The sequence below is a fragment of the Rhinolophus hipposideros genome, assembly GCF_964194185.1.
Source record: "Rhinolophus hipposideros genome assembly, chromosome: 1".
Taxonomy (NCBI): Eukaryota; Metazoa; Chordata; class Mammalia; order Chiroptera; family Rhinolophidae; genus Rhinolophus; species Rhinolophus hipposideros.
Genome location: NC_138047.1, coordinates 25100737 through 25118904, shown reverse-complemented (window position 1 = coordinate 25118904; position 18168 = coordinate 25100737). Strand labels below are relative to the sequence as shown.

Sequence of the window (18168 nt, the reverse complement as noted above, 5' to 3'; positions counted from 1 at the left end):
AGGCCTGTCTTTAGCAGAGGAAAAAGAGCTTGTGTTATATTTGCTCAAAAGTCAAAGCTAAATACTTCTTACTCTACTCTTCTTTAAACCTTTGGTCATGATTATGTGGGCCAGAAGTCAAAAAAGAGTTGGCTTTGGAACAGTTAGGTATAACAACAAGAGTCCTATGCTTAAAGGATCTAACCCCTTCTTGCCCCATCACAGAATACACTTAACATGAGAGTGGGTTATAGAAATTTCCTGATCCTATTTCCAGCATGTATGCTCTTGGACTAAATCCATTCCTTTATATTACTGCCAAGTTAGAGAGTCCTTGTCCAATTTTTAGAAATTCTTGTCTTGCTTACTATACAGAATGTACTATGTACTATTAAACAGAATTGCCTAGAATTTTGATGTATTGAATATTTCCAGAGTGTGAGTATATGATGGAGCAGCCCTAATAACCAATATTTTTGAGTTGAGATCAATAATAAGCCTATAACCCATTTTTAATAAAAGTACATTTAAAAACAAATTTAACAAAAGACATGCAATGTCTTTACATTAAAAACAATAAAACATTCGAAAAAAATTACAAAAGACTTGGATAAATGAAGAGAGATGACATGTTCATGGATTGGAAAACTCAATTAGATCACAGTTCTCCCCAAATTGATTTATGGATTCGACATAATCCCTATCATCATCCCATAGGCTTTTTTTCTTGTTTGGAAAATCGACAAACTGATTCTAAAAGTTCTTTGGAAATGTAAAAGACTGAGAATATCCAAAACAGTTTTAAAATCATAGCTGGAGGATTTGACTTCATAACATGACCATAATTCTACAACAACAAAGTGTGGTGCTGCTATAAGGATCAACAAACCGATCAATGGAATTGAACAGGGAGCCCAGAATATACCCACTGTTTATGGTTATTTGATTTTCAACAAAGATCCAAAGCTACCCAGTAAGCAAAGGAAAGTTTCTTAATAAATGGTGCTGGAACAACTGGATATTTATATGGGGAAAAAAATCTCAATTTGTACTTTGCACCATGCACAAAAATTAATTTGAGATGGATTATATTACTAAATGTAAAAGCTAGAACCATAAGACTTTTAGAAAAATAAATCAAAGAATATCTTCATGACTTAGGGTAGGTAAATATTTAAATGCAGGAAGCAATCACCATAAGAGAAAAAAAATTATAAATTAGACTTTATTTAAAAAACAACAAAAAACAAACAACAACAAAAAACTTATGCTCATCAAAGATACCATTAAGAAAACAAGAAGACAAGCCACAGACTCATTAAAAATATTTGCAAAACATTTTTGTCAGAGGGCAACTGGATAAAGAATTTACACAACTCCATAACAAAATACAGTCAGAAACAAAAAAGTAGAGGTGGGGGACAAATGATTTGAAGAGACACTTTAGAAGATATTCAAATGGCCAATAAGCACATGCTCAACATCATTAATCAGGAAATGTTAGTAAAAGTGTTGAGTAACTGGAACTCATACATTGGGTTACATGGTACAATCTCTTGGTAAAAATATCTGGAAATTTCTTATAAAGCTAAACACACACTTACCTGATGATACAGCAATTCTGCTCCTAGGTATTTACCCAAGAAAAATGAAAATATAAGTCCACAAAAAAAGATGTTCATGATATGTACATAGCATGTATACATGTAACTTCATTTATAATAGCCAAAAGCTCAGAACAGCCCAGGTGTCCATCAATAAGAGAATGGATAAACAGCTGTGATGTATTCATAAAATGGAATACTAAGCAATAAAATGAAACAAACTACTGATACCTGCAACAACATGGATAAATCTCATTATACGACACGAAAGAAGTATTATACAAAAGAATACACATTGTGTATTCTTTTTACACATTGTGTAATGTGTAATGTGTTACTACACATTGTGTAATGTGTTACACATTGTGTTACACATTGTGTAATGTGTAATGTGTTACTACATTTTTGTGAAGTTTTAGAACAAGCAAAATTTATCAATGAAGGAAAAGAATCAAAAAAGTGATTGCCTCTATGGGATGGGGCAGGGAATGATCGGAAGGATTATGAAGAGACTTTCTCTGGGTGATGGTAATGGTTTGGATTACAAAGTATATACATTTGTAAAAACCCATGGAATGGTACCTAAGATTTAAGCATTTAATTTTATGTAAATTTTACTTCAAAAGAATGACAAAAAGAGCTTTAAAAAATATCACAAAAAGGTACTATTTTCTACTCACCAGATTGGCAAAAGTATTGGCAAGGAAGTAGCCAACACAAGGATGTCCAGATGTCCATCAACAAGAGAAGGTACAAATTGTGCTATATTCAAACATGGCATCATGGATGAATCTCATAAACATATATGAGTACTTCCAATATGATTTTAACCTATACTAACATCCAAAATCTTGCACAATTAAGTACTATATTGACTAGGGATTCATATGGTAACACTGTAAAGGAAAGCAAAGAAATAAACATTAGGGTTGTTGGGGAGAAGGCATGGAAAAGAGGATTGGAATTGGAATGGGAAAGGCCATAAAGGCAACTCTAAAATTACTGTAATGTCCTATTCCCTAAACTGGGTAGTGGGAAGACAGGTGTTCATTTGATTATTTTTTTAACTTACACATATGGTAAAATATTATTTCGTATATGTTCAATATTTAATAATTTCGTGAGAAACAAAACATACATTTTACAATTAAATAATCTTAAGAATTCTTCATTAGCAATGATATGATATGCAAGATGGAAGAAATTGTCTTCCTGATATCATTAATTCACATGTCTATCAAATGCCTGTACACGGCCTAATAGGGATGTGACATTGGTTAAGCCCTTATTTGGAGACTACTATTTTGGTAGCTGTGTCTTAAAAATGAATGAGGAAAACTACTGAAATCTAAAATGATTACAGCCTTATTTAGGTCCAGCTTGGACCTCAGTACCCTACTGCTTGCTAGTCCACATGACTGTGAAGGCACACTTTTATGAATTGGAATGTCACTTGAACTGATTGTTGACCAGTCATCAAATTACCTTTCAATCAGGTCACGGAGAATGTCTCCCATAGTTTGTTTTCTTACAACTTAACTGAAAAAAAATTTCAGGATTCTTTGACTAACACTTAGATTGTTATTCTGTTGAATCTTAAACATTTCAAGGTATTTATGGCTTTTTCATTTCAACATTTCTTGCAAAATCTGTGAATATTTTCCATTAAATCAACTCACCGAAAATGAAGGTTGAAATTTGTAGCTATAATGTGGTCCTAAATTTGTAGCTTAAAATTAAAAGGTCTCACCCTAACCCTTTACTCTTAATAGGTATTCAAACATTCCTTTGGATGCTAGATAATAAATTCATAGTGCTAGATACCCAGAAAAATGACAGTCTGGTTGCCTATATAAGGTATTTAAATATACCCAATTGCAATTCCAAAGTCTTATTGCTTCATTTATCATGGGAAGTGCCAGAGTTCTGAAATATTTTGTAAGAAAGCTACTCTACTTGCATCAATTCTCATAGGAATGACCAAGAACATTATGGCAATTCAATCCTAAGTATTGAAGTAGGGTTCTAAATGACATGTAATAGTATGATTTATTTTCTATCTTAAATTTTATAGGGCACAAAACAAGACCCTATCCTTTCATATTGCTTTTTGTTTTTAAAGTATCTGAGTGATGATAAAAATCTAAGCTTAAGAACTGTCAAATGATTTATGATATTTCATTTATTTTCAAAGGATGAGGGTGTCACTAGTAAGCCTATTAGAATTGTAGGTTTAAAGTTTCTTGATTTTAAAAAAGACCAGCTGCATAAACAAGTGTGTTAGCTTTGTAATTTAATTCTAAGTGATTTTTTTTTAATACTTCAAAGTACCAAAGAAGGCATTTATTCTTAGGTCATAAATACTTTTTTTATGTCATTATGATCTCAAACTTTCAAGTACATTTCAAGAACTACTTCTTAAAATATTAATATGTTTTTATTGTGTTCTTTATAACCTCAAGACATTTTTACTTTTGTCTACCTAAATCTGCCTTTCTTCATGAGCTGACCCCAACAAAAGAGGAATGTGAATAAAATGGAGGAAGACTACTTTCAAAAACTGGAATTTTGCAGTCAGGGGTGGATAATCCAATTATCTTTGAGAATGTGCTGTGATAGCCACCTTAAAGCTTTTTTTATTAAACTTTTAATTTGGGATAATTTTAAATGCCCATGTTATAAGACATAATATGCATTTCATGTACTCTTTACACAGTTTACCCAGTAGTAACAGGCAAGATATTACTATTGATATAATGCACATCTTATTCAGATTTCCCTCATTTTAGTTAAACTCATTTGTATTTGTACATAGAGTGCCCAAAAAATGTATACACATTTAAAGATAACATCTCTTAAAATGTATATACAACCCCTGGTACTCCTATATATTTAGTTTCCATGTACTTTTTAATAATGTGTAGCTCCTTGTATCTCCCACAGTTAAGATATGGAGCAGTTCCATCACAAGGACTCCTCAGGTTGCCTTTTCATAACTACACTTACCTTCCCTTGCTTCCGATCCCTAACCCCTGGCAACCACTAATTTGTTCTCTTTTTTCTACAATTTTGTCATTTCAATAATGTTACATAAATGGAATCTAAGAGTATATAATCTTTTGGGATTGACTTTTTCATTCAGCATAATTTCCTTGAGGTTCATCCAAGTTATTGCATGTATGCTTATTCCTTTTTATTTTGAGTGATATTCCATCAAAGTCTACTTTGATTTGTAGTTTTCACACACATACACACACATAAAATAATAAGAAATAATTAAAATATGTTTTAAAAGTGCTTAAAACATTGCTGCAAATAAATTATTACTTAAAATTACATGTTTTCATTTAGTCATTAGATTGGATTCATTAGATTTCTTTTAGTCATTTAGATTGGATTCATCTTAACATACTAAGACCAGATGAATAGCCATCTGTATACTGAAAATATATTTCCATTAGGAAAAGAAAAAAGATCATTCTATTTCTTAACAATAATTCATTCTAATAAGAACTGGCAAGATTGGAGAATACACTAGTAGCTAACACTGTGTAAGACAGGTCTGTGTTCTGATTCCAACAGATTTTCTATTTAGTTTTTTTTCCCCCCTTCATACAGCCTATGATTACTCAGGTAACTTTTTTCACACAACCTATTGTTACCTTTGTGCCTTGTTTCTCAAATGTGATCAATAAAGCTGTAGACATGGATGAGATCTCCTAGGGAGAAACTATAAAGTGAGACCTGATGTTTGCCTTGAGGAGCTGCTCTAAGATTTAATGGCCAAGGATGTCCATAAAGGCAGAAGGAAAAAACCTGGGACTTCTAGTTGGTGGAAACTAAGATAAAAGAAAGTATGAAGACGGAAATAAGATGAGGTCTAAACAGGCTCTGTGGATGATTTTGTCAGAAGTGGTCTTGGAGGTCTTGATGGGACTAATGACCATCTGGAGAGGGAATGAGACATGTAGAAATGGCAGCTCTGTAGAAAAGTTTATTTGAGGCATAAAAATATATGTAGGCCTCCGTAGGCCTCTAGACTATAGTAGTTGGAGGGAGAGGTGGTGCCAAATGGTTTTGTATATGTTATTGTTGTTTTAATGGAAGAGACTTGGGTTTGTTTAAAGGCCAATGTCAAAGACCTGGTTAAAAAGAAGAGGTTGTATATTCGAGCTAGAGAAGGTATATTTTCATATTGTTGGGGAAACAAAAGGAAGTGGAATCCAAAGCATAGGCAGAGGGCCTGGCTATGGGAAGAAGGACGGGCATCCCCTTATTGTGTTAAGTCAGAAGGAGGAGGGACTGAAGCACTGGAAATGTGAGTGACTTTGCATCTGATAAGTCTTTTCTCTGGGAAATAGAGGTGAAATGTTCTAAAAAAGGGAGCCGGAGGTTTGAGTTGTTAAGAGGAGAAGGCTTAGTGTCAGTCATGAAGGAGACTGGCTCTTGTGTTTACACAGTTTCTGGGCAGTAGGATTCCTAGTTGACCGCATACACAGTTTTTGAACAGTTGCAGGGTTTGAGGTGATGAAGATGGAGAATACAGATAAATTTTTGGTCTTCCCTACGTACAGCTCTTCTATTGTATGTCCACTGCTCCTGGGAATGAACTCAGTATTAAAGCATAGAGAGAGACAAGGTGTGTAAAGTGCTGTATTGTGGAAAATTTTAAACACATTTTTAAAAGCAAATATTTGTTCATAGTACTCTCTTATAATCCTTTGTATTTGTGTGGTATCAGTTCTAATGTCTCCTCTTTTATTTCTAATTGTGTTGATTTGAGTCCTCTTTTGTTTTCTTAGTAAGTCTAGCTAAAGGTTTGTTAATTTTGTTTATCTTTCGATCTTTTCTATTGTCTTTTTAGTCTCTGTTTCATTTATTTTCACTCTGATCTTTGTTACTTACTTCCTTATACTAACCTTGGGTTTTGTTCTTATATTTCTAGTACCTATAGATATAAAGTTAGGTTGTTTATCTGAGATGGTCTTTCTCAATGTAGACATTTATTGCTATGAACTTCCCTCTTAAAAATGCTCTTGGTACATCCCATAAGTTTTGATATATTGTATTGGTATGAAGAATTATATGCCAACAAATTGGGCAACCTAGAAGAAATGGAAAAGTTCCTAGAAACATACATTCTACCAAGACTGAATCATGATGAAATTCAAAATCTGAACAGAACAATTACTAGTTCAAGATAGAATCAGTGATCAAAAACCTCCCAACAAACAAGTTCCAGGACAGTGGCTTCATTGGTGAATCCTACCCAACATTTAAAGAATTATTAATACCAATCCTTCTCAAACTCTTCGAAAAACATAGAAGAGGAGGGAACACTTTGAAACTCATTTTACAAGGTCAGCATTATCCTGATACCAAAGCTAGACAAAGACACTATGAGAAAAGAAAATTATAGGCCAATATCCCTAATGAACATAGATGAAAAAATTCTCAACAAAATATTAGCAAGTAAATTCAACAGTATGTTAAAGGTTTATCCACCATGATCAACAGGGATTTATTCCAGGGGTGCAAGGATGGTTCAACAGCTGCAAATCAATCAGTGTGATAAACCACATTAACAAAATGAAGGATAAAAATCATGTGATTATCACAGTAGATACAGAAAAGTCATTTGACAAAAGTCAGCATCCTTCCATGATAAACAAACAAACAAACAAACTCTCAACAAAGTGGATATAAAGGAATGTACCTCAACATAATAAAGGCCATATGTCACAGGCCCACAGCTAACATCAGACTCAATGATGAAAAGCTGAAAGCTTTCCCTCTGAGATCTAGAACAAGACAGAGATGCCCACTTTTATTCGACATAGTACTACTGGAAGTCCTGGCCAGAGCAAATAGGAAAGAGTAAGAAATAAAAGTCATCAGAATCAGAAAGGAAGAAGTAAAATCATCTCTGTTTTGCAGGTGACATTATATAAAGAAAATTCTAAGGGCTCCACCAAAAAAATAAATAAAATAACTAAATAAATAAATCTGTTAGTTCTAAATACAACTAACAAATTCAGTAAAGTTTCAGTATACAATATAGGAAAATCAGTTGTGTTTCTATACACTAATTATGAACTATGACAAAAAGGAAATTAGAACTAGCAATCCTATTTATAATGGTATCAAAAATAATAAAATACGTGGAGGAGTAAATTTAATCAAGGAGGTGAAAGAGCTCTATCTACACTGATGAAAGAAGTTGAAGAAGACACAAATAAAAAGGAAGATATTCCATGCTCATGGATTGAAAGAATTGATAAAGTTGAAATGTCCATACTACCCAAAGCAATCTAGATTCAGTACAATCCCTATAAAAATTCCAATGACATTTTCACAGACATAAATCCTAAAATTTGTATGGAACCACAAAAGATGCTGAATAGCCAAAGCAATCTTGAGAAAGAACAAAGCTGGAGACATCATACTGCCTGATTTCAAACTATGTTACAAAGCTATAATATCCAAAATGGTATGATATTACGTAAAAACAGACACATAGATCTGTGGAATAGACTAGAGAGCCCATAAATAAACCCATATATACAGAGGGTGCCAAAACAATGTATACATATTTTAAGAAATGAAAAAACTATTAAAATTGTAATAGTCAATATATACCAATAACAAAAGATGAATACAAGTCACATTTGACTTCTGCAATTGCAAGAGGTGATCAAAGTGGTTACCATCAGTGTCCAGACACTTCTGATTACTGTGATCTACTGCTTGAGCAACATTGACCAAAGTGCCCATTCTTATGAATTTTTTGGCACCCCTGGTATGTATGTGGTCAATTAATTTTTGAAAATGGAGCCAAGAATGTACAATGGTGAAAGGATAGTCTTTTCAACAAATAGTGCTGAACAAACATAATTCACAAAAAATCAACTCAAAATGGATTAAAAATTGAAACCATAAAACTCCTAGAAGAGAACATAGGGCATAAGCTCCCAACATAAGTCTTGACTGTGATTTTTTTGTTTTTGATTTAACACCAAAAAAAGCAAAACTAAACAAGTGGAACTACGTCAAACAACAAAGCTTATGCACAACAAAGGAAGCCATCGACAAAATGAAAGGCAACCTATGGAATAGAAGAAAAAATTTACAAACCACATATGCCATAAGGGATTAATATCCAAAATAAACCAGGAACACATACAACTCGATAGCAAAAACAAAAGCAAAACAAAACAAACAAACAAAATAAATAACCACCAAAGAACCCAATTTAAAAATGGGCAAAGGACCTGAATAGACATTTTTTGAAAGAAGACATAGAAATCGACAACAGATACATGAAAAGATGCTCAATGTCACTAATCATCAGGGAAATACAAATCAAACCACAGTGAGATAACACCTTACACTTGGTAGGATGGCTGTTATCAAAAAGACAAGAGATAAATGCTAGCAAGGATGTGGAGAAAAGGGAACCCTTATACATGGCTGGTGGGAATGTAAACTGGTACAGCCATTATGGAAAACTGTATGGAAGGTACTCAAGAAATTAACAATAAAACTACCATATGATCCAGCAATCCCACTCTCAGAATATATCCAAATGAAATGCAGCCATTGTCTTAAAGAGGTATCTGTACTCCCATATTCATTGCAGCATTATTCACAGTAACCAAGATATGGAACAACCTATGTGTTCACCAAGGGATGACTTTATGAAGAAAATATGGTATATATACAATGGATATTATTCAGCTTTAAAAAAGAAGGAAATCCTGTCATTTGTGGCAACATAGATGAATCTGGAGGGCATTATGCTAAATGAAATAAACTAGAGAGAGAAAGACAAATACTGCATGGTAGTATCACTTATATGTAGAATCTAAAAAAAAAACCAAAACATTGAACTCATAGAAGCAGAGAGTAGAAAGTAGAAAAGTGGTTGCCAGAGGCTGGGTTATTGGGGAAATAGAGAGAAGTTGGTGAAAGGGTACAAACTTACAGTTATAAGATGAATATGGTTTGAGGATCTATTAACATGGTGATTATAGTTGATAAAACTGTACTGTATAATTGAAATTTGCTGAGAACACTTGAATGTTCTCACCGAAAAAGAAAAGAGAAGGGGGAGAGAAAGTGGAAGGGAAAAGGAAGGATAAGAGTACATATGTGCGGTGATGGATATGTTAATTGCTTGATAGGGGAAATTCTTTCACAGTGTACATATATATCAAATCATTGCATTATATACTTTAAATATCTTACAATTTTGTTTGTCAGTTATCCCTTAATAAAGCTGAAAAATCAAACCAAACATTTGTGGTAATTTAAATTCTTTTATTGAAAGAATCTTCTGGTGCTTCACATGTTATCTTACATCTTATTTATCCTAGAACACTTTTTCACCACCCAGACTTTTCAACTACCTTTTTAAGGACAAGACTTGTATGTAAGCAAGCTGCTGGTAGTGTACCCTGCAGGTAGTCACAAAATAAATGGTGAAAAAGGGCTATTGATTATTGCAGCTGTATCGATGCTATGGAACACATTTTATTTGATCAAGGATTTTAAATAAAACTTTGTATTATTTTGCAAACCTTTATTAAACAGATAGGTGTTTTTATTTAAAACAACAATGACCTTCACCTTTTTAACCTGCCAGGAGAATTGCTTTCTCTTACCCAATTGAACTTTTTATTTATTTAATGTAACTGAGAAGTATGAATCTTAATTGGTGTATTATATTTATTTCTTCTCATATTGTTTTAAGTTATGAAAATTTCTGTTTGCTGGAACCATATCACTCCAAGATTTTGATACGTTTTGTTGTGATTCCCCTGGATATTTTCAATTGTAGAACATATAGTATTTAATCTTGATTTTTCATAGGAAAGATGCATTGACTACAATAGCTTCATTTTAACTCTATTATAAATTTAAAATTGGCTTAGGAAAAACAATGTTTATGCAAAATTCTTTTTAAAATACTTTAAAAATTATATTTTATTTTTACTGTTTTTATCAAGAATACTCTAGGTAAAAAAGATAATGTGTTTCTGTAAATCTAAGTATTTTTTACCAAAATAGAAACAAAGATTCTGTTTAAATCAGTTATTCTCAAAATGGAATGGCATATCAGTACAAACAGATAAAGCCCCCCTCTGCTCCCTTTGTAAGATTCTCCATCCTTCATGCTACCAACACCTGCTGAAAATCCTTCATACTGAATAGGTTGTTATTGTCAATATAATCAGATTTGGAAGTGCCTGCAGCTGCCTTCTACCATATCTTTGCCTCTTTGCCCACCTATGTTTGTAGGAGTCTTTTTCTTGAGAGTAGAGGAAAAAATGTTTTGTTATTACCAGGTTTTTCTAGACATGTGCTGGAGAACTACAGGGATCTGTAGCATAGTCCTCTTGTCTATTCCTAAGCACCCATCAGCTCTTGCATTCATTAACCCTAATGTTCTCCATCTCTCTCTCTCTCCAGAGATTCTTGCTGCATGGAATTTGCAACCGTTTTAAATGTGGTCTTTCGTCTTTTCTGTGCCTATCACCTCAGTTGAGTGTTCTTCTCCATTCTCGCATATGGTAATTGTGCTCTAGATCTCCAGGAAGGTATTAGGTTGGTGCACCAGTAATTGCGGTTTCTGCAATTATTTTTAACCTTTTAAACTGCAATTACTGTTGCACCAACCTAATATTAAGTCTTTTTACATCCCGTGTGTCCCAGGTGTATATAGAATGCAGAGAGCTGTAGGAGTGCTTCTCCAGGAGTGCTCAGTTGAGCCAGGGAGCCTCAGGAACTAATGTGAAATAAGATCTAGCCAGGTACATTGTGAATAAGAATAAGTGGGCCTGCCATCAGCTTTATTTTGGTCATGATGACAGTTTCAAAAATCTTTTTACATCCCTATTATTATCACTGCCATTTATATGTACAGTAGTTGTCTGGGTATATTGTGATGTGGTTATCAAAGCTGGAAGAAGGCATGATGTACCAGCATGACAAACATATTTTTAGATTCAGGCTTGTGCTCCATGGTGGTTACCATGACTGCATAAGCCACAGCTCCTTCTAAAATACCTTTGCCATACTTAACTTTTTCCCAGTTAGATCATATAGTTAGTGTCATTAATTTGGAAGGGAAAGCACCTGTCTATCATTAACAGTACTTCTCACAAGTTTGGAAATGATTTGCTGTGCAGTATTAAGAAGTAAAATACTTTAATTACCTTCAATAAGAGGACATACGATACAAGGGTATCTATTCAGAGTGAAAATGAAGAGTGAGAAGGAATGATGAGTAGGAAACTAAAAGTAAAGTAAAAAGTTATTTTTTGAGATTTATCATTTCAGGTATTAGGTTTGAACTTTGGGTTTTATTTGTTGGAAATGTAAAACCTCAGCCCAGAACCAGGAGCTCTGTGTTTAGTTAGAGACTTTTTTTTCTTTTTTTTTTTTTTTTAGTTAGAGACTTTTGATGTATTTTTATAGTCTCATTTTCTTTTTGCCCAAGTAAAGATGGCAGTGATTTAGTAGCAGCTCACAGAAATTATGTGTGAGGTACTGAGTGTTGATTACATAATAATTAGAAGCAAAAGTTAAGTATATCTTTGGATTTAAGTAACTTATATAACTAAGTTAGTAACTTTATGTAATTTAGTAATCATTATTTAAGTAATATCCAAATACATATTCTTTGAGAAATCTTAGTATTTTACTAAAGTGGTAAACTTTTGTGTTGTACAGTAGAAGAAGGCAAAATATCTTTAGGGATTTTGCTTAATATTTCAAATACTATTTTTTTCAATAAATGTAAATGTGCCCTTCATGATATACAAATAATATTGTTTTGTGTTTTTGTCTTAAGTTTGAAAATTCAGTTATTTCTTCTAAGTATGTTGAACAAAGTTAACAAATGTTATCTTCTGGACATTTTGAGGAAAGTAACTACAAACTTTGTACAGAGTAATAAAAAGGTTTTATTAGATAATTTTTGCACATTGATGTAATTGTCATAATTTCCAAATTTGCCTCATAAGGTGTACCTGAAAAAAATCTGAAATGTATACTGCTTCCCAAAGTGTATATCATAAATGAAGTTTCCTAATCATAAAATTTATTTTTGCTTTATCAAGTGATACGATCTTTCGGAAAGTGTTTGGGCAAACTAAATTTCAGTAGTAGATATTTGAAATAACATTTTCACGTTTCACTGTGCACTTTTTTGTTTTGTTTTGTTTTGTTTTGCCTTTTTAAATTTCATGGTGCTTTGCAATCATCTATTTACTCCATGCTCATATGATACATATGAAATTAATCAGGAAAGGTAGAATAGCTCCATTTATTTCCTATTTCCCTTAGAGTTCTTAAGAATAAATGTGTTTAAGAGCAAATCCAAAGTGAGGACTTTAACGTGCATACCTCTTACAATTAGGGTAATATTAAATGGAATGGTGAACACTTAAAAAGGAGAAAGCATCCTTCTGAATACACCAAAACAGTTTGGGCTTTATTCCAACACTGTAAATCGTTTGGATATAAGTGACGTGTATAGAACACTTCACTCAACAAGAGCAGAATATACATTCTTTTCAATGCACATCGATCATTCCCCAAGGTAAACTGTTAGGCCATAAAACAAGCCTCCATAAATATAAAAATGATTGAAATCATGCAAAGTATGTTCTCTGTCCACAATAGAATACAATTAAAAATAAGTAACAGAAGGAAACTTGGGAAATGCACAAATATGTGGAAATTAAACATTCCTAAATAGCCAATTCATAGCTATAAATATCTACATTTTTTTTAAAGAAAGATCTCAAATCAATAACCAAACCTTCCATCTTAAGGACCTACAAAAAGAAGAGTACACTACACCAAAGCAAATATAAGGTAGAAAATAGCAAAAGTTAAAGCATAAATAAATGAAATAAGGAATAAAAAGGAGTAGAGAAAATTGATGAAAACAAAAGTTGGTTCTTTGAAAGATCAATGAAATAGACAAACCTTAAGACCGACCAAAAAAAGAGAGAACATTCAAGTTACTAAGATTATTAATGAAAAAGGGTGCACTACTACTGACCTTACCGAAATAAGAAAGGAATACTAGGAACAATTGTATGCCAAAATATTAGGTGGCTTAGATGAAATGGACAAATACCTAAATGACAAAACTACTAAAATTAACTCAAGAAGAAATAGAAAATCAGAACCTATAATAAGTAAAGCAATTGAATTATAATCAAAAAAGTTATTACAGAGAAAAGCCCAGATCCAGATGGTTTTACTTGTGAATTTTATCAAGGATTTAATGAATTAATTAATTTAATACATCTTCACCAAGTCTTTTAAAATTTAGAAGAGGAGAAAATACTTCCCAATTCTTTCTGCTAAGACAGTATTAACCCTAAGCCCCAAACCAGACAAAGACAATGCAGAAGAACTACAGACCAATATCCCTTAGGATTATAGATGTATAAATTCAACAAAATATTAGTAAACCAAATCAAGTAACATATAAAAAGGATTATAAACAAAGACCAATTAACATATATCTCAGAAATGCAAGGTTGGTTAACATAGGAAAATCATTGTAATACATTACATTAATAGAATAAAGAAAAGTCATGTGATCATCTTAATAGACACAGAAAAGGCATTTGACAAAATTCAAGTCCCTTTTAGAATGAAAACACTCAACAACCTAGAAATATACAAGAACTTCCTTAATTTGATTAAGGGGAATCTACAGAAACCCCACAGTTAATATACTTATTGGTGAAAGACTGAAAGTTTTCCTCCTAAGGTTAGGAACAAGACAAAGATTCTCTTGCCACTTCTATTCACCATTGTAATGGATGTTCTAACCAGGGCAATTAGGCCAGAAAAAGAAATGAAAGGAAAAAAAAAAAAAATGAAGGGCATCCAAATTGGAAAAGAAGAAGTGAAGTAAAACTTTCTCTATTTACAGCTGACATAATCTTGTATGTAGAAAGCCTCAAGGAATCTACTAAAAAACTGTTAGAATTAATAAATGAGGGCAGCAAGTCTGAAAGATACAAGATCAGTATAAATATCAGTTGTATTTATATACACAAGTAATGAACAATCCATAAGCAAAATTAAGAAAAGTTATATTTACAAAGCATCAAAAATAATAAATACCAATAATTTTAAATAAAGAAATGCAAGACTTGTACACCAAAATTTTAAAACATTGTTGATAGAAAGTAAAGACATAAACAAATTGAAAGGCATCCTATGTTCTTGAATTGAAAGACTTGGCATTGTTAAGATGACAGTATTCCCAAATTATTCAACAATTTAATGCAATCTCTGAGAAAATCCCAGCTGCCTGTTTTTTGCAGAATTTGATATGCTGATTTTAAAATTTCTATGGAAATGCAAGGAACCCATAATATCAGAAATGATCTTAAAAAGAAAGGAAGACACACTTCTCAATTTCAAAAGTTAACATAAAGCTATAATAAACAAGATAGGATTGACAAAAGGATAGACATAGATCAATGGAACAGTATTAAGAGTCCAAATAAACCCTCAACTTATTTTCACCAAGAGTGCAAAGACAATTCAATGGAGGAAAGAATAGTCTTGCTAGCAGTGGTCCTCAAACTGGATATGCACATGTAAAAGAATGAAAGAGGACCCCTACCTCACACTACCTTATATACAAAAATTAACTCAAAATGGATAAAAGACCTAAATATAAGAGCTAAAACTAGATAAAAGTCTGAAAGTAAAACACAGGCCAAAATGTTTGTGACCTTGTTTTAGGTCACAAAGTTTTCTTAGATTAACATGAAAAGCACAAGCAACACAGGAAAAATACATAAGTTAGACTTAATCAAAATTTAAAACTTTTACCAACCAAGAAAGTGAAAAGACAATCCACAGAAAGGGAGAAAATATTTGCAAATCATATATATGCTAAGGGACTTGTATCAAGAATATATAATGAACTCTTGCAACTTAACAACAAAAAGAAAACCCAATTTAAAAAATGGGCACAGGATTTAAGAAGATATTTCTCCAAAGAAGACATACAAAATGGTAGTGAGCACATGGAAAGGTGTTCAACATCATTAGTCATTAAAGAATAGCCATAGTGATGTACTACTTCACACCCCTTAGGAAGGCTATAATAAAAATAAAAAAATGGACAAACACATTTTAGTAAGGATTTGTAGAAATCGGAAACCTCATAAATTATTGATGGGGATGTAAATGGACAGCTGCTGTGGAAAACAGTCTGGCAATTCCTCAAAGGATTAAATGTAGAGTTACCCTGTGACTTGTCCTAAACCTATGTGGAATATACCTATTCCATTTCTAGGTATATACTCAAGAGAAATTAATGTCTACACAATACATGTACACAAATGTTCATAGCAACATTATTCTTAATGGTCAAAAAGTGGAAACAACCCAAATATCCATCAGCTGTTGAATAGCTAAACAAATGTGGTATATCCATCCATATGATGGAATATTATTTGGCAATAAAAAGGAATGAAGTATCAACACCTGGTGCAACATTGATGAGCCTTGAAAACATTTGCCAAGTGAAAGAAGACACAAAAGGCCACATATTGTATGATTCCAGTCATATGAAATTTCCAGAATAGGCATATCTACAGAGACCGTAGATTAATGACTTCTAGGGACAGGGGATAGAGTGACTGCTAGTGGGCATGGGGTTTCTTTTTAGGGTGATGGGATATTCTGGAATTAAATGGTGGTGACAATTATACAACTTTGTGAATATACTAAAAACCACTGAATTATACACCATAGAAGGGTGAATTTTTTTGGTATGTGAATTATATCACAAATATAAATAAGCAAATACAATTGAGCTCCTCCTAGGTGTTCTATTATTGTGACAGATGCTTAGGGTACTATATGAACACAAAGGGATGTGAACCCTTCCTTCTAGAACTCCGTATCTGTTGGGAGTACTGGCGTTTTCTAAGTAAAATTACAATTGAGGTAAAATTACAATTGAGGGAAAAGATTCGGGGTTCGCTGAGGTTATTAACAGGGACATCTGAGCCAGACTAGATGAAAGACAGTTCCTCTAAGGAGGTGATATTGCCTGGAGATCCAAAGGATGAATCCAAGTTATTGAGAAGAAGCATTACAGGGCAGGGGACCAGCATGTATAAAGACTGTCGACAGAGCCACGGTATGTTCAGAAAACTGAAGGAAGGCTAGTGTGACTGGGACAGAACGTGAGGCTGTTGAGTGGGGGATGATACTGAGACGCAGGCCAAGACCAGACAGCAAAACCTCGTGGACTCGTTATGGTTTCTAATGGTTTTCAGTCTGAGGTGGCTTATTCTAATTTCTGTTTTGAAAACATCACTGGGGCTGTGTTGGTTACAGAAGCAGCAGAAGGAGAAGTGGTAAAAGAGTATTCTGTGGTCCTGGCTGGAAAGGATATAGTAACTGGTACCAGTTGGCAGTTGGCAGTGGAGATGAGAAGAGATGGATGTATCTGAAAGCTTTTTAGGAGATAAAATGGACATGATTTGGTGAAAATCTAGATCTGGAAAGTGAAGGCGAAAAGGTGTAAGGCAGGACAGCTCGATGTTGGACTTTTGGAAGTGAATGTATGGGAAGACCATTTCTAAGCCAGAGAGTTTCCTTCAGTATACACTTTGTAAGGGCAACTTCAAGTAACATGAGTGGTTTTTGGTTTGTTTTTTTGTTTGTTTGTTTTTTCTATCGAGAAATAGCTCTTTCTTACCAGTGCAGTCACACATAGTACAGAACTTTGCAACTTTCTGACAGCAAATATTTTGGAAAAGGAAAAAAAGGAAAAAAGAAAAAAAAATTTGAAAAAAACTAGACAATTTGTTTTTATATATTTGCCGGATGAATTTTGCTCAGGGGATGGGGGGGGGGTTTCTTTTGTCCTAGTCTATAACCTCAGTGTCTTATTACAATATACTTGGCCTTGCCTATGATTCCCAGTGCTGTAGAGATCATCTGCCATTTAAGTTCCCTCATTTTGATGCATGTAGTTCTAATAGACTCTGAAATAATTTCCTGGCAAGTAACTATCTTCCAATGTGAAATAAATGGAATGAATTCAGTTTTAGTAATTCTTACTTCCTTGCGTAGCCAAAGTTTTTAAATGTCAAATTCTTCAAAGATGTTTCTGCAGTTATGTAGAGCAAAAGTGTTTTACTGTCATTTCTAAAATTCACTTTGGCAGTTTAAGACTGTAGTGAAATAAATTTTTATCTATACCCTATTTTTTCTTTCAAATGACCCTTGAAGAGTTAATTATTGGGCATCCACTTGTATTTGGAACATTAGCACACAAAGCCAAGTGTCACATAAAGACCTGGAGTAGAAAATAAGTCATGCAAATGGGTTGTGATTTAAGTTATACTGTAACTGTTATAAGAAAAGCATCACTATTTCTATTTTATTGCTTAATGTATCAGTAGTAGATAAACATTATAAAACTATAAGTGCCATTTGGATAAACAAAGTTTGAGGTAAATTTAAATAATTTAAATAAGAGAATCAAGAGTCATTTATAGAGAAAATCATATTGACCTGC

General features: G+C 33.1%; 1 protein-coding gene across 10 annotated transcripts in view; it reads left to right on the top strand.

Annotated features, from left to right (window-relative positions):
- Positions 1-18168, top strand: part of ZNF438 (zinc finger protein 438) — a 180013-nt gene that overhangs the window by 108854 nt on the left and 52991 nt on the right. The window contains exon 1 of one of the 10 annotated variants that reach the window (XM_081049828.1): positions 2273-2333. The exons of the other annotated variants lie outside the window; for them this stretch is intronic. Coding sequence (XP_080905954.1) covers positions 2306-2333 — 28 coding nt within the window. The 5' untranslated portion in view covers positions 2273-2305. Of the gene's footprint in view, positions 1-2272; positions 2334-18168 lie in introns of those variants that run through there. 10 annotated transcript variants of the gene reach the window in all.